Below are 24,365 nucleotides of genomic sequence, written 5' to 3' on the forward strand. Positions count from 1 at the left end.
TGGTATGAATACCTAGCTGATTTTATGCTTCAGGATTATAAGCTTGAAAGGAGAACTAAATATATATCAGGCCGAATTAAAAAGAACTGGGATCTGAAATGGGGAAGATTGATAGATAAAGTCAAATGACAAAGGAAATATAAAGAACCGAATCATTCTCTATTTACGATTCTTCAATTAAAATAATATCTGAAATAATGAAAGAAAGTACCATTCTCAGAGGGTGGGAATGGGGGGGGAAACCAAAAGACATAAGTGGGAGATAAAGGTGGAATTAGCAAGTGTAATGTTACTAAGAATATATAATTTAATATGTATATTGAAATGGTGATGGATTTTGAAATTATTCTACTGCTGTTTACAATAAAAACATATTAAAAAAAAAACATCGAGGCATCTCCTGGGCAATGTCCTTGCAGACAACTAATTCTCTCACACCAGAAGCGACCTGCAGTTTCTCAAATCACTTCTAACAGGTAACCTTGTTTTGGATGAGGGAAAAGGAAGCCAAATGTCTTGGTCTGGCCTTGCACAAGATATGGGAGAGTAAACAATCTTTCCTTGGGAAAAGAAGGGGAGGGGAAAACAGGCCCAGTCAAGTGATAAGTACTTAGAAAAACAGAACTTGACCGTCTGTGACATTTAAAGTCACAAAAACCAGGAAATCGTTTTGAACCGCATCTCGTATTGACAAGATATTGCTACCCAAGACTCATGAAGTTCACTGGTGTGTGTCAAGGTTACCACATGCCTTACAAAGATAAGGCTGATGATGTTTTTCTGTTAGCTACACCTAGGAAGGGAATAAAATAGTTTTTTTCTGCACCTGTGAATGTTAACAAACTGCTTGCTCTATATGCTTTCAATTGTAGTCCAATCAATCCCATATTGAGTCTTAATACTGGATTTTTAAAAATGTTTTTTTATATTTTAAAAATCTGTCTTAAAATTATTGGCTAGAATTCTCTCTCACAGTGTTGGATAACTTCATGAGAGAAAGCGAGAAATGTAGTAAAGCCGAAATTGTGGCAAAGGCGGAGACCCAAGGACCTTGGGTGAGTGAAAGTCTCCCTATAGTAGGAAAACCAGTGTTGCTGGTCTGCAATTTTTTCATTCCTAACCAGCATAACCAATGATGAGGAATCATGGGCGCCAAAGTCTGGAGGGTGACACATTCCCCTATCCATTCCCAACAGCATTTTATGATTATCGTTGAGATTCTGCCGTGCCAGATATCCACCTGTGTCGACCTCTTAACTGGAACCAAGCCAGGGAGTAAACAAAGGAGGCTTAAATATTGGGAAACACACTCTGTTCAGTTTGTTGCGCTTGGACCAAAGTATCTAAACTTTGTGCTCCCTGAGTGTGGTGACCTCATCCTATTCCCAGAGCAGAGTTTAAAGTCCATCGGAGAGGAGTGTGCATATGCCTGTGCTCAAAAGTGCTCCCTTCTCATTAACCTCACTCAGTTTCCTTGCGTTTACATTCCTGGTGTTGGGATTTGTCTCATTGGATTCCACAATGAAATTAGCGGTCAGTGCGCTGATATTGTGCTTGTCTCTGACCATAGGGAGATGTACCGAAGAGATAATGCAAGACAGCACACCTCAGCCAGAGGAAAGCTATTTCTCCGACTGGGGAATCGGGACCATCCGCGATGGCTTTGAAGCAGTGAATGGCTATTTAGATTTTGTCTCAGAGTTGCTGGGAGGGAAGAATGGAGTTTGTCAATATCGGTGCAGATACGGTAAGATCATGTACTTTGTCTGCTTCCTTCATGGCAAGATCCAAAGTTGTTGTTCTAGTGACTTGTTTTCTTATATGCTGCTTTGCTAGGATAATCCAAGTTGCCACGGTGATGCAATGGGTTAATAATAACAACAACAACAACAACAACAACAACAACAATAATAACAAAATCCAGCATATCTATCTTGTTTGCTGTGTCATACAATAAAATAATAACTTTATTCTTATATCCGACCCCATCTCCCCGGAAGGACTCGGGGCGGCTCACATGGGGACCAAGCCCAAAACACAACATAAAATATAACAGCAAAGTGCATTTAAAACATATAAACATATAAAACAAATCCTTGCGCTGGCTGGATTGCTGCCCTGAAGGCTGGGTTGCTGACCTGAAGGTTGATGGTTCAAATGCGAGATGAGGTGAGCTCCCGTCTGTCAGCTCTATCTTGCGAGGAGCCTCCCAGCAGGATGGTAACACATCCAGGCATCCCCGGGGCACATCTCTGTAGACAGTCAATTCTCTCACACCAGAAGCGACTTGCAGTATGTTCTCAAGTCGCTTCTGACACAATAAAAAGGACAATCCAGATATTGTTCTGCCATTTCCATATGAACATCACCTTTTCAGGATTTGACCTAACTTGTGATTGCCATTTTCAGAATCAACAACTGAACCATTTCACTGTTGAAGTACAGATAATTCTGGACTATGTACAACTCCAGGTCTTTTGCACTATGTATGAATCCAGACCTTCATCATTAATGTAGTTCCTAATCCCCATTTTATCTACAGCCAGGGACTAATCTTTGCTATTTCTTCAATCTGCCTAAATACTCTAAAATCACCAAATTTTGTCTGATCTTGGAGCATAAGCAGATTCAGCCCTGGTTTCTACTTGGATGAGACGCTACCAGTGAACACCATGTGCTGCAGGCTATATTTCAGAGGAAGGAATGGATGATATCCTCTGAATAGTCCTTTCCTAAGAAACCTCTACAAAAGTCAGAGAAAATAAAGTGGTATCGAAATAGCTAGAAACTATGAAGTTATATAAACCCCAGATCTCTTAAGCACCCAACAATGTTACAGCAAATCTAAAAGCGGGGAAGATGTTTGTGAGGTGGAAGAATGGAGGAACTGGTTTGACGTTGAAGCCATTCAGATTGCCAGGTCAAAGTCTTAAGATGGAGGAGAAAAAAAAGGCACAGACCTAGACAGACTATGGTGTTGCATCAATTCCAATTTACACTCAGGATTAATGGAAAAAATAAGTCCATAATGGATACATAGCCCGTTTTAAATATAAAACTGATGAGGTTGGTACACACAATTTCTTGCAGGTGAAGCTGGATTGGGATGATTTCCCATGTGTCCCATAACACTTCTGTGTCTAATGTTTTAACTTAATGTTCATGTGGTCTGCCCTTGTTTTCATGGTCTCCTTGTTTTATTTTGTAATGGATATTATTATTTATTGTATTGCTTATTGTATTGTGATGTGCTGTTCTTTTATATGCTGTTTACATTGTATTGTTTTGGACATGGCCCCATGTAAGCCGCCCCGAGTCCCCGTTGGGGAGATGGTGGCGGGGTATAAATAAAGTTTTATTATTATTATTATTATTATTATTATTATTATTAATGTAGTGGGAAAAGAGTAAACAAAGTAAAACATAACTAATTTCTTTAGAAATAAAGGCCTGGTTTCTAGAGTAGGCTTATTGAATCAACTGCTGACCATTGAATCAACCTGTAGGCACATCCCACTGATTTAAAAAGACTACTCTACTTTGGACTAATACTGGGATTCAGGCCAGAATATTTCTGTGTCTCTTTTTTCTTTTTATTAATTTGCTGAGATTTACAACTATTATTTTGCTATCACAATCCTTTTCACACTTCATTAGTCTCTGAAATTGGTACTAATGGAGTTTCCAGGAGCTGTTAATCAACTTCCTATTCATCCCCCACTGTTACAAGAATGGCTTTCTTGGTATCCAAAATTCCCAGACATTTTGAATCTTTAAAATGAGGGGTATCACACAGTGATGTTGAGTATTTCGGAGGGTTTACAGCCAATCATGCATACCATATCATTTCATATCACAATGCAGCCTGAGCCATTCTCAAAGCAACACCAGAGGCACCAAGTGGCCAACTTCTGGTCAAAGGAAATCTAGTATAATGTCAAGTTTGAAACTTTGTGTGTTTTGAAATACATTATAACTGTACCCTCAATTCACTTCTGACATGATAAATAAATAAATAAATAAATAAAGTATATCATAGATACGATTGGGTTGCCAAATCTTAGGGGTCTGGTCTATATGAGAGCACTGCTTTGATAAATATGTGTGTATATATGTCTAATTTGTTAGACCTGATGCTCTTTTTTAAAGGGACCCTCTGTGCAACTGTGGTAGTTATTGCATTATATGCAATGACATAATCAGGGGCTTCCTCCTTGTAACATCATCATGCATAGTCCCTTTAACATCACAAGATATCATCCGTAGATCTCAGTGTTTAGTTTATTATTATTATTATTATTATTATTATTATTATTATTATTTCATTTCTATCCCACCTTTCTCCCGTGGGTGGGATTCAAAGCGGTGTACAACATATAAAATTCATACAAATACATCCGACCACAATACATAATCAGTCAAAACATTATATCCCGATATAAAACCCAATCAACGTATCAAATAAAACAATTAAAACTAGACTCCATTTGATGCAGCCCAAAATCTCATTGGTTTTTTTTTTAGCTGCTGCCTTCAGCTGTGGGTATCCACAGTCCTCCAGACCAGGAAACTTTAAATGCAATTAATACAGTACAGAAAATGGAAACATGTCTATCACACAAGCAGGATAATCTGAGCATGCCGGATTATCCGTGATAACATCAGGCACAAACTTGAGCTAACTATCATGTGATCTCTTAAAATAAATGCCACATTGCTGGTGGCTTCCAGGTCAATGGGACAGTAAATCTATCCCGGGGTTTATGTCATGCTGTCCAAAATTCCAAACTTATTGGGGGAATAGAACCTTGGATAGCTCCTTTAAAGTGCATACTAAAACACAGAAAGGATTCACTTGCCCAGTGACACAGGATGTTATCCCATGCTCCCCCCCCCCCCCCCCGCATTTCTAGACATTTTGAAAACAGAGAGATAACAATGTAAGGCCATCCCACAACACAGGGGACTGTCTGTCTGCACTATTTTCAAGGATTCAGAAGTTCTTGAAAACAAGAGGGTGGGGTGGGTGGGGAAGAGAGGAAAATATATCATCTTCTGAGCTCAATAATCACTATATAATTTGAGAAAACCGCAAAAAAAGTGCAATAGAAGCTGTTAATTTTTCTCATCTCGAATTGCTCAGTGATGTAGACTAAATGGCGTTCTTATGGGCATCCCTTACCAAGCATTGATATTTCATAGAACCATAGAATAGTACAGTTGGAAGAGACCACATGCGCCATCTAGCCCAACCCCCTGCCATGCAGGAAAAGCACAATCAAAGCAGCCCTGACAGATGGCTATCCAACCTGTGTTTAAAAGCTTCCAAGAAAGTAGCTCCCACCACACTCTGAGGCAGAGAGTTCCACTGTTGAACAACTCTTACAATCAGAAAGTTCTTCCTAATGTTCAGGTGCAATCTCCTCTCCTATAATTTGAATCCATTGTTCCGAGTCCTAGTTTCCAGGGCAGCAGAAAACAATCCTACTCCCTCTTCCTTATGACATCCTTTCACATATTTATATATGGCTATCATGTCTCCTTTCAGCCTTATTTTCTGCAGGCTAAACATGCCCAGTTCTTTAAGTCACTCCTCATAGAGCAGTGGTTCTCAACCTGTGGGTCCCTAGATGTTTTGGCCTTCAACTCCCAGAAATCCTAACAGCTGGTAAACTGGCTGGGATTTCTGGGAGTTGTAGGCCAAAACCACTGTCATAGAGATTCATGGTTTCCAGACCTTTGATCATTTCAGTCGCTTTCCTCTGGCCACCTTCCATCTTATCAATATCTCTTTTGAACTGTGGTGCCCAGAATTTGACACAGTAGTCCAGGAGAAGTCTAACCAAAGCAGAATAGGGAGGCACCATGACTTCCCTTGACCTAGATACTAGGCTCCTTTTGACGCAGCCCAAAATCACATTGGCTTTTTTAGCTGTTGCATCACACTGTTGGCTCATGTTCAACTTGCTGTCCATGAAGACTCCAAGATAGTTTTCACAAGGACTTGCCGAGCCAAGTGTCACCCATTCTGTATTTCATTTTTTTTTCTATCTTAGTATCTTACATTTATCCTTTTTGAAATGCATTTTGTTAGTTCTATGCCCAAGTCCTGCTTTCTGAGCCTGGCATGATCATTTTTTAAAATTACATTAATCATTCAAAATAATGAAATTTCAAAATATATTTGTTTTTCCTGTCTGCACCGCTATCTTTTTAAATTTCAGACTTACACAATGGAGAGTACTGAGATTGGGAGGAAAACCCAGTATCCCCAAAGTGGTGTCTTTAAAATCAGTGCTTCAGATCTACTCTAGAGCAGCAGGATTGGAAGGGAAAGCCCAGTATGCCCAGAGTTTTCTGCTCCAATGTTTTTTTTTTAATGGAGTGGAGCCACAGTAGCACAGCGGTAGCGGGTTAAACCACTAGCAGGAGATTTGCTGACTGGAGGGTTGGCAGTTCGAAGCCATGAGTCGGGGTGAGCAACCGATTGTCAGCCCTAGCTTCTGTCAACCTAGCAGTTCAAAAGCATGTATGAGAGTAGATCAATAGGTACCGCCTTGGCAGGAAGGTAAAAAGGTACCCCATGTAGATATGCAGACATGCTGTGGCAATACAATCAGAGAAGTCTACGGATAACATGCACCTCGACATGGAAAAATGGAACAAGAGCACCTCCCCATAGCTGGAGTTGAGCATTGCCTCCATACGCCAGAGATGAAAAAGGGAAGCCTGTCTATTGTATGTTGTTGTTCACTGTATAAAAAGGCATTGACTGTTTGCCTTATATGTGTACTGTAATCCGCTCTCCGGGGAGATAAAGTAGAATATAAATAAAGTGTATTATTATTATTAACTGCACTTGCTCATGTGATAAATTTGAAAATTGATGATTTTAGGAGAAAAGGCGAGAAGGAACAAGGTGTGATAAGGAATGATAAATGGAGCTATGTACTTTGTAACGCTACAGGATGAAACACCGAGTAATATGCCCCCCACACACACACACATAATGTGTGTGTTCCATAGAAGCAATCTTTTGTGATTAAACACTTCCAAAATAGTGGTTTCCTAATACCAATTTAAAAAGAGTTATCCAGACACGCAGGGCAGGTCCAATCCATATTGCTGACTGAGGTTGAATAGCAAATCATGAATCCATACACACACTCAAAGATACACAATACGCAAAGCCAGCCAAATTGTTCTGGCATGTGATGCAGGATGTTTCTCAAGCATTTTTCTTTCTTTCTAACAACTCAGTTATAAGATGGGAATAAATAAAAAAAAATAAAGCTTAATAAGCAATATTGTGCCTTACTGGGATGCTGTGGTTTTTTACTGTTTTTAACTGTTTTGATGAATTTTAACTGTGATTTTTAGTGCTGTTTGTGTTTAATTCTATTTTAAGGTTTGCATACTTGTATATTTTAAATTTTATATTAATGCTTTTATGTCAAGCCACTTTGAGTCCCCTTTGGAGAGATAAAGTGGGGTATAAATAAATATAATAATATATAATAATAAATGTCATGTGAAGTCTTCTCCCTGAAGCAGCTGCCTCTTTCTATCCAATGATGGGACTGGCCGTGATGATGTGGCACCTGACATGGTAACAAATCTGAGGGCAGCTTGCTCCTCCGATGCCCTTGGAATGCTGACAGCTCATTTGGCAACAGGCTTCTTTGTTTATGATATGCAGGAATTTCTGCATATTGTTAGGAAATCCATTCACCAGAAACTGCAGCTGAAAAAGACACCCCTCTTAAAATACCTTGAAAATATTTTAGTCCTCTAATAGTAAAAGAGAAACAGAAAGGTGGGCAAGTCCCTTGGTGTACCTCAGGGAGATAGAGTGGAATGTAAATAGAGTTGTTATTATTATTATTATTATTATTATTATTATTATTATTATTATTATTACAGTAGAGTCTCACTTATCCAACATAAACGGGCCGGTAGAATGTTGGATAAGCGAATATGTTGGATAATAAGGAAGGATTAAGGAAAAGCCTATTAAACATCAAGTTAAATTATGATTTTACAAATGAAGCACCAAAACATCATGTTAGACAACAAATTTGACAGAAAAAGTAGTTCAATACGCAGTAATGCTATGTAGTAATTACTGTATTTATGAATTGAGCACCAAAATATCATGATGTATTGAAAACATTGACTACAAAAATTCGTTGGATAATCCAGAACATTGGATAAGTGAATGTTGGATAAGTGAGACTCTACTGTATTATTATTATTATTATTATTATTATTATTATTATTATTATTATTATTATTATCTGCATACACACATTGTGTTAATGGTTAGCCTTTTGAAAAGGCCCAGTTTTACATTGTTGTTAGACTGAAAAGTAATGAACTACTGGTAATGTTATTACAACGTAATGGCTGAGATCTTACATAGCCCACTTGTGGAGCATAAATCTTTGCCTACATACTTATGCCCATGATCTGTTTCTCCTTTCTTTTCTGGATGGAAGCCTCAAGGGCATAACTTCATTTTTCCAGCCACTGATCAGCTATGGAGGCAGGTATGGCTGCATTATAGCTGTTCTTATGAACCCCGAGAAAATGGACAATAACCCTCTCCCTCTACTGTGAGGCTATTTCTTTTTCTTTGGTGCTCAAGGACAGTGAGAAGAGAATGTGTCCAGATGCACTCCTGTAGTCCATCAGTGGCCAGAAGAACATCCAAGGAAAATGGTGCAAGGCAGAAATAAACCATCAAAACGATTTGTAAATTCCCACTATCATGTTTAAGATAGAGCTAGCTGTCTACATATAGACGAATGAGTACCCAGTTGGGTCTATAAGAGAGAAGTTCTCTAACATTTTGACTGTCTAGTAATATACATGTCTATATATCCTTTATGATAATATATATATATTTATATTTGAATAGTAAAATTGACATTATCCTTTCTTCAGAGACAGTATTACAGAGACAGCTAGATCTATCTTAAACACAATAGTGGGAATTTAGAAATCTTTTCTGCCAAGAAACCCGAGAACGTTGCAGAAGAAAGTACAAGATACCTCTTTTCACAACCCTGCAAAAAATGCATATACAGTAGAGTCTCACTTATCCAACACTCGCTTATCCAATGTTCTGGATTATCCAACGCATTTTTGTAGTCAGTGTTTTCAATACATCGTGATATTTTGGTGCTAAATTCGTAAATACAGTAATTACTACATAGCATTACTGCATATTGAACTACTTTTTCTGTCAAATTTGTTGTATAACATGATGTTTTGGTGCTTAATTTGTAAAATCATAACCAACTGTATTTTGATGTTTAATAGGCTTTTTCTTAATCTCTCCTTATTATCCAACATATTCGCTTATCCAACGTTCTGCCGGCCCGTTTATGTTGGATAAGTGAGACTCTACTGTACTTGTATACACCATGTATGTATGTTACAAACAGAATTCTAGCCAACTTGTTACAGCCACGCTCTGAAACTGAATACTCCATCCTTTTCTGGACAACTCGAGATACATTGTTTTTCCACAGTCTCTCTAACAGTTACTTAAGCTGAGAGAATTACTTATCCAAGATCATTCAGTAGGTTTTATGGTTCAGTGGTGACTGGATCCTGGATCTTCCAAGTCCAAGATCCTCAAACTCTGGTCCTTCTGATGTTTTGGACTTAGCTCCCAGCAGCCTCCACCACTTTGCCCAATGGTCATAGATGCTGGAAGCTGAAGTGCAAAACACCAGGAGGATCAGAGTTTGAGAATTACTGCTCTATGTGAACAGCACACTGGAGCTTGAATCCTTATAGCAGACCTACTGAATCTGTGGGATTTACATTAGTCTTGGCCCAGCATTCTGCAGGTGATTCAATCATTATATTCTAGCCGGTACTGCCAAGAGGACCCAGGCCTGACTCTCCTTTGCCTGTGGTTGTTGACCTCCACTTGACAAGTGTTTGAAGCTGCTATCTCCCAAAGACTGCCAAAAGTCTATGATAAAGGGATTCCATTTAAAAGCTAAATAATGAACTAGACTACACCCTGTTGACAAGCTCCTTGCCTCTAACAAGCTTATAAATTACGTGTCAGATTACTCCTTTCCAGGGCAGATAATTCCAACTGTTTCTCTGCTTTTTAAACCCTCCTTACTAATGCTGATAACAGTCTGCCTTGCTGTCATGAAGGCAATTGCCATTGCTATCTTAACTCAAGAAGCAGTGCCAAAGCTCATTTCTACAAGTACTTGATTATGTCCCCGCTCATTTAGTACATAGTTGCATTCTCTAAACCTGGCGCTGCTGCAGCAGCCAAACTAAAATACAATATATTTTTGAATGCTGCAGCTGTAGAATATTATGTATTTATTATGCCTTTATTTTATCATGTCAGTCTATTTCTGGCCCATGCTGGATTGTTGAAATGCGCATAACTTGGGACATTAAATAAGTCCAGGGAACAGAGAAGCAATATATCTCACAGTATTTTGTTAGCCACACATAATAGCAAGCGTTTGACACCTGCTTGTTGACATCTTATGAAATACCATATCCTATGTCTGCTGAACCTGGATCAATGAAGATAGTAACATCTGGAGAAACTGAGTGGTGATGGTGATAAACTTATCTTCCAAATATATATTTATAAGTGAAATGTGATATTAGGCATTCAGAATTCAAGTGTTGAAGTTGATGTTTCTGTCAGATCATCTCCTTTGATTGGAGTTCTAGTCTAAGGATGAGATTATATGGCTTTAATTTTTGAATATTTTATTTGTGTTGTTGAAGGCTTTCATGGCCGGGATCACAGGGTTGTTGTATGTCTTTCGGGCTGTGTGGCCATGTTCCAGAAGTATTCTCTCCTGACGTTTCGCCCACATCTATGGCAGGCATCCTCAGAGGTTGTGAGGTATGGATTTCGCCCACATCTATGGCAGGCATCCTCAGAGGTTGTGAGGTCAGGAGAGAATACTTCTGGAACATGGCCACACAGCCCGAAAGACATACAACAACTCAATATTTTATTTATTATGTACAGCAAGATCCTGCATCCACAGAACCAATGTATGCAGTTTCACGTTTCCATGGTTTCATTTATTCATTTATTCATTTATTCACTTTATTTATTTAATTTATATACTGCTCTTCTCCCCCAGGGGCTCCCAGAGTGGTCTTAATAATGGCAAGATTAATACTACATATAATACAAAATATAGTAAAAACCAACAACATAAAACACACTTAAAAACCAATATCATACCCAATTAAAACAGTAAAACACCGTGTGACCGTTACAACAGGGCTAGTAGCATTGGGCCAAAAGTCAGAGCCAGTCTGTATTCAGCTTCACATTAATCCAACGCATACATCAGGTTATATCAACTTGTGGTATTCTTTTCAAGGCTAATACACAGAACAATTTGGATTTGTTTCTTTTTTGCTTGTCTTACAGGGAAAGCACCAATGCCCAGACCAAATTACAAGTCTGCAGAACCAAATGGCTGTAGCTCTTATTTCCTGGGTCTCAAGGTACCAGAAAGTGTATGTACTGCTAACAACCAGTTTCCTGATGAAATAATTAACTAACCCAAATGTCCGAGGGCGGGTGGGAGGGCGGGCAGGCATGGGTTGCCAGCATGATTATGATTGCTTGGCTATTTTTGCTCCAAACAAGGAGGCAATCCTGGTCAGTTTGCCCAGACTGTCACTGCTCTCGTGATATCAAGCACAAGCTGTTTGCCTTTGCATGCCAAAGGTGGGGGCTGCCGATGGCAAGTCGAACGATAATGTGTCATGCAATTGCTGCCTGTATAATTCACTATTTAATTGGCCAGTCAGTGGAGCATGTAACCCCCAACTGCTGGTGGCGGCTGCAGCGAATAAATAAACCTCTGTGTGGAAATTATTTTCATGAATGGAGGACGCAAAACTCCAATCATCTTAACTATTAGTGAAAGACAAGAATGACTTGTGGCAATATTTATACTAAAAGAGAATTCAAGATGCAGCGGAGAAGAATTCCCAAGAGGAGACATGACATTTGGGGATGGTCCAGATCATACCTCAGACAAGCTACATTTTGGGATGCCAGCTTCCAGAATCCCACCGCCAGCAGAATAAATTAACCTTGGCTGCAGGAGAAGGATGGTGTTTGTAGTACAAAAAGTTGTAATATAAAAGGAAGATTGTGGAAGAAGTAGTATGCATTCTTTCTCAAGCTCTGATCTCAAGTATAATGTATAAAAGGACTTCTGAACTAACAATTATTGGTGCTGTTGCCCGACTATAAATTTAGCATCCGGCAGTCCAAAGACTTGGATGATATATACAAAGAGCAGTTTACTTATGTTTCCATAAGCCTGGTCAGAGGAATTGGTGCTAGTCATGTCCTGATTTTTGTGCTTCTTTATTCTTTCTCACCACCCTCTCTCCAAGATGGTTAGCTCATGACATGTATACCACTGTGTTCAGGATGCTATTCAGTGATGAAACAGGTCCTTTCAAACTGATTAAGCAAAGGGAAAATGTTTTTGTACTACCAGAATGTAGTACCAACTCTTGATAGACTGAGGTGACTGTTTCCTTGACACATTCAGGTCATGCTGCAGAGAAGGTAATGCTGGACAATGAGCAATTTCTCTCCCAGCTATCATTGATGTTTTAAAACCATGGATAGCTAGACAAGTATACATCTGGAGATGTTGAGTATTCCCAAGACTGGGACTGAGTGTAAAGCAAGGGTGTAGCTGCAAGGAAACAATATGACGGTATTTATTTATTTATTTACAGTAATTATATTCCGCCCTTCTCACCCCGAAGGGGACTAAGGGTGGATTACAATGCACATATACATGGCAAACATTCAATGCCATTATTAGACATACAACATACAGACAGACAATAGAGGCAATTTAACTTTTTCCAGCTTCGGGCTTCATGAACGTATGCTCGATTCTGGCCACGGCGGAGCTGCCGCTTCATCATCCACTGTGACACCGAGTCCTTTTTGATGGTAGTACTTCCTCATTGCTCTCTGCACACTGGCAGTTTTATGGTGTCGTAAATTAAGTTAATTAGCCTTCCCGCATTAAGCAGTACCTAGATTCTCTACTCACAGTTGCAACTGTTTTTGAGCTGCTTAGGTGGGCAGCAAGCTAGGCTATTAATGGTCAGGAGCTTAATCCCGACTTGGGCTTTGAATCAATGACCTCATGGTCAGTAGTGATTTATTGCTGCTGGCTACTAACCAGCTGCGCCACAGCCCGGCACTTGCCCTTCCAAATGAAAAATTTGCCCCTTAATTCGAGCATTGTAGATACACAAAATAGTTCATATTTGGAACTCTTAAATCTGTTACATTCATGTTTCCTGGTTTCTTTGCTTGCTTCATTTTTTTGGATGCTAAATACAAAGTGCAATACTCAAATGAAATTTGAAGTTACTGCAATGCTAGGAATTTGGGGATTGAAGGAAACTTTAATGCTGGGTGAGGGGATGGAATTTGACATGCTGCTCCTTGCTCTCCCACTTCCTGAGTAAAGGGATGATTAACTTAGCTAATTTTCAGTCTCATTGGGATGGAGGATCATCAGATAATGGAAGCCACTTCTTATATTTCAATGCAATGTTGAACAATAAAAGGGAAAATAGATATGTTCTGCATGAGAACCCATTGCTCCCTTTTGTTTCCTTTGTACAGCTGGATATGGGCATCCCAGCCATGACTAAATGCTGCAACCAGCTGGATATATGTTATGATACCTGCGGTGCCAACAAATACCGCTGTGATGCCAAGTTTCGCTGGTGTTTGCAATCCATCTGCTCTGACCTTAAACGGAGCCTTGGCTTTGTCTCCAAGGTGGAAGGTAAGTTTTCCACTTACCCAGCCACTGATGGCGAGATAATGCTAATTCAGATTATGTCAAATTTAGAAAAAAAATATTTTGTTTGATTGTACAAAAGACAATAATGCGTGGTGAAAAGGAAAGCAGAAGAAAAAGAAGACACACTACAAGGGGATTGATTCAGGCAAGGAAATCATGCCCCTGAATTTACAAGACCTGATCAGGGCTGTCGATGACAGGTTAATTTGGGGGTCTCTCATTCATAGGGTCACCATAAATCAAAGTCAACTTGATGGCAATAGCATCAACAGAGTCCAAACTCAAGATTATATATTTGATGAAAAATACTCATGATCAGGCAACCTTCTTCTAACAAATGTAACATCTCCCATGGAGTTTGAAGAGCAAAGTGACAGTAGAGTCTCACTTATCCAACATAAACGGGCCAGCAGAACATTGGATAAGCGAATATGTTGGATAATAAGGAGGGATTACGGACAACCCTATTAAACATCAAATTAAGTTATGATTTTACAAATGAAACACCAAAACATCATGTTAGACAACAAATTTGACAGAAAAAGTAGTTCATTACACATTAATGCTATGTAGTAATTACTGTATTTACGCATTTAGCACCAAAATATCACAATGCATTGAAAACATTGACTACAAAAATGGCTTGGATTATCCAGAACGTTGGATAAGTGAGACTCTACTGTAGTTGTGAATTGGAAGTAGGCTGGCACAAATAATTTGGCAGGCTGCAGCTGGCCTAGGCTGTGTTCTGAGTTTGCCAGTTGCCAACAATCACCAGTGAATATCAGGTGCTGTAAGCAATATTTCAGATGAAGTAACTGGCAAAGGGGCTGCGATGGCACAGCAGGTTAAACAGTTAAGCTACAGAACCTTCAGATCGGCAGTTCGAATTTGCAGAACAAGGTGAGCTCCTGTTGTTAGCCCCAGCTTCTGTCAACCTAGCAGTTGGAAAACATGCAAATGTGAGTAGATCAATAGGTACCGCTTTGACAGTCATGCCAGCCACATGACCTAGGAGGTGTCTATGAGCAACGCCAGCTCTTTGGCTTTGAAATGGAGATGAGCAACACCCCCCAGAGTCAGACATGACTGGACTTAATGTCAAGGGTAAACCTTTACCTTTACCTAACTGGCAAAATCACTTCTGAGTATTCCTTACCTAAGGAAATTTATTCTATCTGTTTTATTTACTTTATTTATAGTTTGATTTCCATTTAGATTTATCTTCCCTGCTTGTCGTGTCTATTTGATGTATGTTCTGTTTTGTAATAGACACTTCCTTCATCAGTTTGACTGTCGCCCAGACTGTTGTCCTATATTGGACCTTTTAATACCTTGGATGATTGTTTAATATTTTAATTATGTCTACTTTAAATCATGACTTGTTAATTTGCTTTTTAAATGAATTCTTTGATGTCTTAACTGTTGTTTTTATGATATTATATGATTCTACTGTGCTTGCCCCATGTGAACCGCTCCGAGTCCCCGTTGGGGAGATGGAGGCAGCATACAAAAATAAAATAATAATAATTACTTTATTTGTACCTCACCTTTCTTCCCATGGCAACTTGAAGGCACCCACACATTACCACCAGTATAAACAGATTTATACTGGCGAATGGCTATATTAGCTGGAGATGCTAAGAACTGGAGTCCCATTCTTTCCTTACTGTAGGAGAAAGATCCTACGAAATCTGTGTTTTCATGTGAGGGTCTGAAAACAATACAGAACTTTAAAAGAAGAAAGAGCAAATGCTGAACAAGAAGGGGGTGGGTTGAGGGTTGGACTGTGTTGTTTTGGAACATATTGTTCAGACACAACCTATCATTTCTCTCCAGCATACCATTTACTTTTCTCTGGATCAGCCTACAGCAATTAGATGGTGAAGAGGGTCACTAATTCATTTTGCAAGAGTAACAATTAAGATGAATGAGGGAGTTCACACTTCAGAGCTGCTGAGGAGGACTCATTGTAAATTCCTCAAATAGGGCATCGCATCATCATAGGCTTCTTGTCTCATTAGGATGATCAAATGTGTGTGGTTTTAGCACTTAAAGGCGTACACAACCTCTTAAAAGCCAAAGAAACTGGCTATGCTAGTAAATCTGAATATTTTATAAAGTGTGGGTGTCTTATTCAATTTCCTCCCTCATTCTTTAACATCCCCATTAGTCTAGAATATATCAGTCACACTGCTATCACTGCTTCAGTTAATGGAGAAAAGGGTGGTGATTTTTACCATGTTTAGTACTGGGGAACTTCCTAATGAGATCTTGTGTTGAGTGTAGTGCAAATGAAATGGAACCTGGAAACAAAGTCAGATCATTAGGTTTGTCCATCTAATTCTAACCCAGTAATGTCCATACTGACTTGACAGTGGCATTAAGACAAGAAGTTTGGGAACCATGCAGTCATGCCGGCTACATGACCCAGGAGGTGTCTATGGACAAAGCCAGCTCTTTGGCTTAGAAATGGAGATGAGCACCAACCCCTTTGAGACCTATTTAGCTCTGCCCTGCATTCCCATCTGGGATTTTCTGCATGAAAAGTAGACATATGCGTGAAAAGTAGTCTTCTGGCGGGAAGATAACGGCATTCTATGCAGTCATGCCGGCCACATGACCCAGGAGGTGTCTATGGACAAAGCCAGCTCTTTGGCTTAGAAATGGAGATGAGCACCACCCCCTTTGAGACCTATTTAGCTCTGCCCTGCATTCCCATCTGGGATTTTCTGCATGAAAAGTAGACATATGCGTGAAAAGTAATCTTCTGGCGGGAAGATAACGGCATTCTATGCAGTCATGCCAGCCACATGACCTAGAAGGTGTCTATGGACAACGCCAGGTCTTTGGCTTAGACATGGAGATGAGCACCACCCCCCAGAGTCGGACACGGCTAGACTTAATGTGAAAGGGAAGCCTTTACCTTTATATGTATATCTATTTGAAAAGAAGTCAAATTGAAAGAGCAAGTTTGTTTTCTGCTACTTCAAAGACTAAGCCACAAAGTATCTGATTCAAAATATAGGAAATGAGATTCTATCTGAACATTAGGGAGGGCTGCTCAGCAGTGGAATATATGCAGTGGAGTCTCTTGTCTTCGGATGTCATAAAATGGAGGCTGGACTACCATCTGTCAGGAGTGCTTTAAGTGTATGCAGAGCCGGGCCAACAATGAGGTGAATTAAGTGGTCACTTGGGGTGCAAAACATACAGGGGCGCAATCGAGACTGCTTTTTCTGTTGATTTCTTGTAAAACATGATGTTTTGGTGCTTAATTTGTAAAATCTTGATGTAATTTGATGTTTAATAGGCTTTTCCTTAATCCCTCTTTATTATCCAATATTTTTGCTTATCCAACGCTTTTATTTTTCAGTGATTGGTTTGTGGGGGGGGGGGGGCAGAATTCTGTTCACCTACACTTGAAAAATACCTAGGGCCGGCTCTGAGTGTATATTCCTGCATGGCAAGGGATTAGAAAGAATGGGCCCTGGAGGTCTCACTATGATTTTATGATAAACTAGTTGAGACTGATAGAATTCCTGACTAAGATAATATTAGACATAAGCCCAGAGTTGATTTCTACTATGTGGCCATGAACCAAGAAACTATGCCTTTTTCTTCATGCATTCCATAGGAATTTGAATTTCAGCTTTTTTAAATAGCAGACCACGTCACCTCAGTTCTTCCTGCCTCCTCCCCTACATATTGCATTAGCTTAATGTGTCATGTCGATCTATTTTTTTAAAAAAACATACATAGTCTTATTAGACATGCCTTTAGATGTGCCTAAACCAGTGGTTTTCAAACTTTGGTTTTCTAGTTGTCTTGGACGTCAATGCCCAGCCAGCTTAGCCAACAATCGGGAATTCTGGGAGCTGAAGTCCAAAACAACTGAAAGAACAACGAAACACTGGCCAAAACTATTTTCTAGACCATAACTTTCTAAGAGCAGTTTTCAAGACTCTGGGCCGCTAGATGTTTTGAACGACAGTTCCCAGAGGTCCCAAACAACATAAACAGTGCTCATGAATTCTGGGAGCTGGTGTCCCAAATATCTGGAGAACCAATGTCTTGAGAAAATATGGTTGAATATGGCTTATAATATGTTTTGCCCCTAAGTTGCATGAACACCAGATAGACACAAGTAGGTTCATTTGATTTCATGTTTCGTAACCCTAGATGAATACACAATAAGACCAAAGAAGCTATTAACTGAAAACTCTTGTCAGTATTGGCTATCACCATGAGAATTAAATGTTGGTATATTTAAAAAAATAACCTTTTACCTTAATTGTGAGCCACTCACCCCCTTTGTACTGACCTGCTTTTCAAAGTCATCCCTTGTGTCTGCGTTCATGCTCTTTCCCTGGTGTTACTCTCTTCTTTCTTGTCTGACTTTCAAGTATTTCTCTGGTAGAAAATGTTCTTTCTTCCTTTATATGAAGTGCCATACCAATTTATAGACCCATACATTTTATAGTTGCATTTCCAAAAGATCATTTCCGGGAATAGTTCTAATAGTTAATAAAAGTGATTGCAGTTATAAATATGGGCTAAAGCATGATGAAGTGAAGATGTGAAGCAAAAAAGAAGGAGTTATTCTTCACATATCCTTGCAGGAGCAAAGAGCAAGGGTAAAGGAGAATGGGAGAAAATACACATTTTGTATCCTATCTTGGCAGTTGAAGATATTTATTTACTATAAGCCTGTCATAACCTGGGGCTCAACTGAGAGAAGTGCAGAAGATCCCTAATCAAAATCTCTCTCTTTCTAATTAAAATTGAAAGAGCAAATAAGAGCCAAAAGGGAAAGTGAGTTGTTTCCTTTTTTCCTAATCACAACTGACTCTGAAGCAGTCCCACAAGGAATATGCAGAGCTTTACTATTTGTGGGGAGGTGAGCATGGGCCAGGCTGGCTAGGGAATTCAGAAAGTTGTCAAATAATGTAATTTCACAAAGAACTGGCAATACATAGAGATAGCAAATAAAGCTAAATGGCTTAGGAGAAAGTATCATATTTCATTGCATAATAGTGACAATTTTATCCCTTTTTTTGATGGAAGAAAGAAGGGAACGACTATTATGCGGTAAAAAAGGGTTTGGTTTTTAAGATAAAGGTTTTCCCCACACATTAAGTCTAGTCGTGTCCGACTCTGGGGGTTGGTGCTCATCTCCATTTCTAAGGCAAAGAGCCAGCGTTGTCCGTAGACACCTCCAAGGTCATGTGGCCAGCATGACTGCATGGAGCATCGTTACCTTCCCGTCAGAGTGGTACCTATTGATCTACTCACATTTGCATGTTTTCGAATTGCTAGTTTGGCAGAAGCTGGGGCTAACAGCGGGAGCTTACCCCACTCCCCGGATTCGAACCACCAACCTTTTGGTCAGCAAGTTCAGCAGCTCAGTGGTTTTTTTTTGTAGCCAATAAAGCTAAGCTTCTCTCTTGAAGTAGTTCCTGGTGTATGGTTAAGAGAGCAAGCCAGGCTGATTTGGCATGTCCAATCAGATAGCACATTTGTCTCATCTAGAGATGAGTGGAACAAATACATAATCTGCACTTGGTTCAATTTCTTTAAGCCTGTGCCCCAGTTCTGAGAGAAAACTAAAGGTAAAGGTTTTCCCCTGGCATTAAATTGTGTCCGACTCTGGGGGTTATTGCTCATCTCCATTTCTAAGCCGAAGAGCCGGCATTGTCCGTAGACACCTCCATGGTCATGTGGCTGGCATGACTGCATGGAGTGCCATTACCTTCCCTCTGGAGCAGTACCTATTGATCTACTCACATTTGCATGTTTTCGAACTGCTAGGTTGGCAGAAGCTGGGGATAACAGCGGGAGCTCACCCCGCTCCCCAGATTCGAACTGCCAACCTTTCAGTCAGCAAGTTCAGCAGCTCAGCGGTTTAATCCACTGTGCCACCGGGGGTTCTGGGGAGCAAAGTAGAATATATTAAAAATTACTAACAAATGTTTAAAAATAGTGAAATTATGCACTTGCTTCTCTTTTGCTACAGCCTGTGAATCAATAGCTGATACGGTATTCAGAACCATCAGGACTCTGGGTTGCCGTCCATTCATGAACAGCCAAAGAAGTGCCTGCATTTGCAATGAAGAAGAACGAGACGAATTGTGAGGAAGCGCTAGGCTCCCTGACATTGACAGCTCTGGATTTGTGTTGCCCTTGGTTAGAAGCTTGGTCTTCTGACTTCAAACCAGGTGCAATTTTGACAGCAGCAAGGTTCAGGGTGTGGTTGATTGCTACCAGAAATGCATTAATTGCAGCTTCTCCAGTGAGCTAGACTGGGACTGGAATTGAAAGTGAGAAGGCACCTTGTCTGTTCCATTTGATGGCTTCTACCACCTTCTTAAGCAAACTGGTCGACTTAATGCCAACTCTCCACAGAGACTAAGATGTGCATGAGCTTTGCACTTATAACAAAAGAGACAGGCTTTGTGTGGTGACAGAGTTGATAATAATCTCTGCAACAAATACAGCCAGCCCTCCTTATCCACAGATTCTGCATCCATGCATTCTACCATCCTCGGCTTGAAAGCGAATTCCATAAAGCAAACATTAATTTTGCCATTTTATATACACCACAACGGGACTTGAGCATCCACAGATTTTGGTATCCATGGGGGATTTTGGAACCAAACCCTAGCAGATATCAAGGGCCCAGACTTCATGCCCCACAGATCTCCCAGTTTCACCAGGGACATATCTCTTCTATAGCTTTTCAGATGCTGCGAGGTCATGTCCACCCCACATTAGTGGAAAAACAATTTGGGATCACAGGGCTACTCAACAGCACATAGAATGGGAAGTTTGGGAGATTTTCCTTTTCAGAAAAAAAAGAATGTAAACAATCTGTATTAGACTCAGAATGGTCATTGATTTTATTTCCATTGAAACATTAAAACAACTTAAAGAAATCCCATGATGTACCCCTAAAAACAGTAAGAGAAAGAACCACTGTTATACTGATTGTGAGTCATGTTTAACATGCAGGCATTTAAAACTAACTTTTATTTAATAATAATAATAATATATATAGTTCAAACAGCATTAGAGATTGCCAATAACATTTTGAAGGTCAGTTCTAGCTACAAGAATTACTATTATTTTACAACTTCATTTTATATTATCATTATATATATTTAAAATGACTATTCATCCAAAATGTATCACCTAGACATTGCAGATTACTACCTTTGTACATTTGTTAATCAAATTATCAGTTGGCCCGAACTAAACAGCACTATTTTGTCCATTTTGACTGTAATTTTTCAAAAGACCCAAAATTCATTTTCAGAGCATGACTTGCTGCATCCCAACCTCATGGCTGAACTCTAGATTTTCTGAAACTTTGACATTCATATTGAACTGCAGTAACAATGCTTGCATTATCTAAATATAATACAGTCCGACCCCTATATCTGTGGGGATATGTTCCTGTACTTACTGTAGATAGATTAAACCACAGATAATAGTGAACAGTGTAGTTTGCATAGTGGCCCTAAAACTTAACAGAATATAAAAATCTAAGTTATAAAAGGTACTAAAACATATATGTCTCAGCTGTAAATTTAATTTACATTAAATTCCATTTGATTTTTGATACCATTTCTCAGTGTGGATAACTAAAGCTGAGGATATTGATTCCATCGATACAGTGGTAGTAGTGTATTACACGATACTTGCCTTCCATCTTTGGTTCTTTCCCAAGAGTCCATAACTAATGCACATTTCTCCCCTATTTCCTCCAATCTGGCACAATGCATGTGCTTGCTACACATATCAAATATATTAGTGGTTCTCAACCCACGGGTCCCCTGGCGTTTTGACCTACAACTCCTAGAAATTCCAGCTAGTTTACCAGCTGTTAGGATTTCTGGGAGTTGAAGGCCAAAACATCTGGGGACCCACAGGTTGAGAACCACTGATATATACCCATGTATAAGGTGAGCTCGTGTATAAGTCAAGGGCAGGGTTTGAGGCCAAAATTATAGATATTGATTTGATCCATGGATAAGTTGAGGGTCTTTCTGCAGAGACAGAAAAGTGTTAGTGCCATCTCGGGGCTAGCCGCTTTGTTATTTCTCCACCCAGGTATGAATAAAAGCCAGAAATGGCACCACGGAAGAAAGAGTAGATGGGGGCAGGATGGACCAAGCTCTTACTTTCCCCAATCTACACAGCGAAGGGGATGGTTCCATGTATACATAAGTTAAGGTACAATACTCATACTGCCCTGTGGATATGTTGTCCCAGGATTTTTTTGGGGGGGGGGGTGTTGACTAAAGGTTTTAGACTTGTTAAATTAATGTATATTGCACACATCTTGCATCAGTGCTGAGAAAGAGTACCACAAAATTTTAGACTTGCACTCATTCTCTTCTCAAGGATCCCTCAAAATTTAGAGACAAAATTCACAAGGGCACGTATAAATTTGGGATTGTCCCGGCAGATTCCCAAATTCAGCATCACACTACTGAATATTTAAAAAAATACTGAAGCGGGAAGAAGGACTTAATGTCACAGTTCAGTACATCAGCTTCAGTGGATATGCAGCCATCTTGGATGCATACATGTCAATGTGATGTTATAGAAAGCTTCAACATTTCTCTGGATTGTCAATTACTGTACCACAGCTCACCTCGCTCTTGGAAGATGTCTTTGGGAAGTCCAACCTTGCCATCTAATAAAATACAGAACTTTTTAAAAAGGAAGCTTTTAGGGATGCTCAATTGGGCAAATGGTAGCTCTACAGATGTCTTTGGACTTTAATTATTTCATTTATCCCAGTCATCTTGGGCAATGGTGAAGCATCTGGAAGGCCACCATTTTTCTAGCCCTGGGTAACTGCTATTAGTGTCCCTGCTTTAACTGCTAAGGCTACATCCTATGGAATACTGGGATTTGAATTTTTGAGAGACACTATAGCTCTCTGGGGAGCCAGTGTGGTGCAGTGTTGATGCCAAATCTCCACATGAACAAATCTTCCAGAGAAAACCCTGTGATAGGTTTGCCTTAGAGTCAACACAAGCTGCACAAAACCCCAAAGGTTTACAACAAGAGCTCTCTGACAGACAAACCTAAGAAAACTACAATTCCAGAATTCTATAGGATGCAGTTATGAACATTAAAACAGTATCAAAGTGTGATTAGTCTTTAGCACAAGAGACATCACCAATATCCCTCATCTCAGGGCAAGCTTGTTAATCTCACAACTCTCTATTTATATAAAGACTTGATTATCTATGTATTCTGGATGTTCTTTAAATAAACCAGTTCTAACAGAAGTGGTTACAATTTTGCTCTGAGTCATTAAATACTGTTGCAACCATCCAATAGTATTTGAATGTAGACTGTATCCTTTTTGACCCCAACAAAGTCAACAGGAAAAGCAAATAATTTCATAAATCTGGCAATCTGTGAATGTTGCTCATCATTAAATGGAGACTAGTAGGAGTAAATGTCCATGTGACAGTGTGTTCACAAAGAGGAACTACTCCTCCACGTCAATTCTAATGGGACCCCCTGTCAGGATGCGATTTGCCAAGCGACCAGGTTCCTCTGTCTCAGACCATCTGCGCATCCGTCTGCGGCACCCCTGTGCGCACCGAGACCTCTCGTCCGTCACTCCACATACCAGGACATGGCAGTGCAAGAATACTTCCTGAATATAAAAACAAACCAACATATAGATAAAGTATTACAGACATCTTGTTGACTCTGTTGTACACTTCCTATTTGAATTTCTAGATGTAGATGCTGGGATTCACTTGCTAAAATGAACAATTCAAGCTGATTGGGGAGGGGGGGAGAAAAAGAGGAGGACCAAACTACATTAGGCAGAATGAAGCGGCAGCTGCTTATTCTGTGTTCTCCAAGCCAGGAAAATACTGTGCCATCGCCACTATCAAAACAAGGTTAAAGTGCTTGAGAATGACACACCATCTTGTTTGTTGCTTCAGGATGTAGAATGTTTCAAGCTGGTCCTTAAGTCAGGGACAGAAGCAAGAATCCCATTTTGGTTTTTGCTTCCTTGGTCCATAGGCTTCTGATAAGATAAACTGACATCCATGTATTCCATTCTGGACACTATGGAGCCCCCAGATGGCGTAGTAGACTAAGTGACTTGAAGGTTGGGTTGCTGACCTGAAAGCTGCCAGGTTCGAATCCCACCTGGGGAGAGTGTGGATGAGCTCCCTCTATCAGCTCCAGCTCCATGCGGGGACATGAGAGAAGCCTCCCACAAGGATGGTAAAAACATCAAAAACATCCGGGCGTCCCCTGGGCAACGTCCTTGCAGACGGCCAATTCTCTTACACCAGAAACAACTCCGGTTGCTCCTGACACGAAAAAAATAAATAAATAAAATTCTGGACACTGACTCTCAGGAGCCGGACTCCTCTATTTGGAACTTGGCACACTATGAAACTTTTACTTATTCCACTTTGGCTTCTTGAGATGGTCCTAAGA

At 39.9% G+C, this 24,365-nt stretch overlaps 2 protein-coding genes across 3 annotated transcripts in view; one reads left to right on the forward strand and one right to left on the reverse strand.

Moving 5' to 3' along the window:
* The first annotated feature begins 1,399 nt into the window (after positions 1–1,399).
* On the forward strand, positions 1,400–23,182 carry pla2g12b (phospholipase A2 group XIIB). 2 transcript variants are annotated; one of them, XM_003218540.4, is made up of 4 exons: positions 1,400–1,747; positions 11,447–11,535; positions 13,694–13,859; positions 19,894–23,182. In XM_003218540.4, the coding sequence occupies exons 1-4, from the start codon at positions 1,426–1,428 to the stop codon at positions 20,010–20,012; spliced, it is 696 nt and encodes a 231-aa protein (XP_003218588.2). In that variant the 5' UTR covers positions 1,400–1,425; the 3' UTR covers positions 20,013–23,182. The 2 variants fall into 2 exon arrangements, with proteins under 2 accessions (XP_003218588.2, XP_008104881.1); XM_008106674.3 differs by having other exon boundaries at positions 1,401–1,747; positions 11,447–11,523.
* The window catches only part of oit3 (oncoprotein induced transcript 3), a 54,972-nt gene continuing 51,359 nt past the window's right edge, over positions 20,753–24,365 (reverse strand). Inside the window, exon 9 of the mRNA XM_008106672.3 lies at positions 20,753–23,559. Within this exon, the coding sequence (XP_008104879.2) occupies positions 23,389–23,559 (171 nt within the window). The 3' untranslated portion in view covers positions 20,753–23,388. The remainder of the gene's footprint in view (positions 23,560–24,365) is intronic.

This window comes from Anolis carolinensis, chromosome 3 (assembly GCF_035594765.1).
Source record: "Anolis carolinensis isolate JA03-04 chromosome 3, rAnoCar3.1.pri, whole genome shotgun sequence".
Lineage (NCBI taxonomy): Eukaryota > Metazoa > Chordata > Lepidosauria > Squamata > Dactyloidae > Anolis > Anolis carolinensis.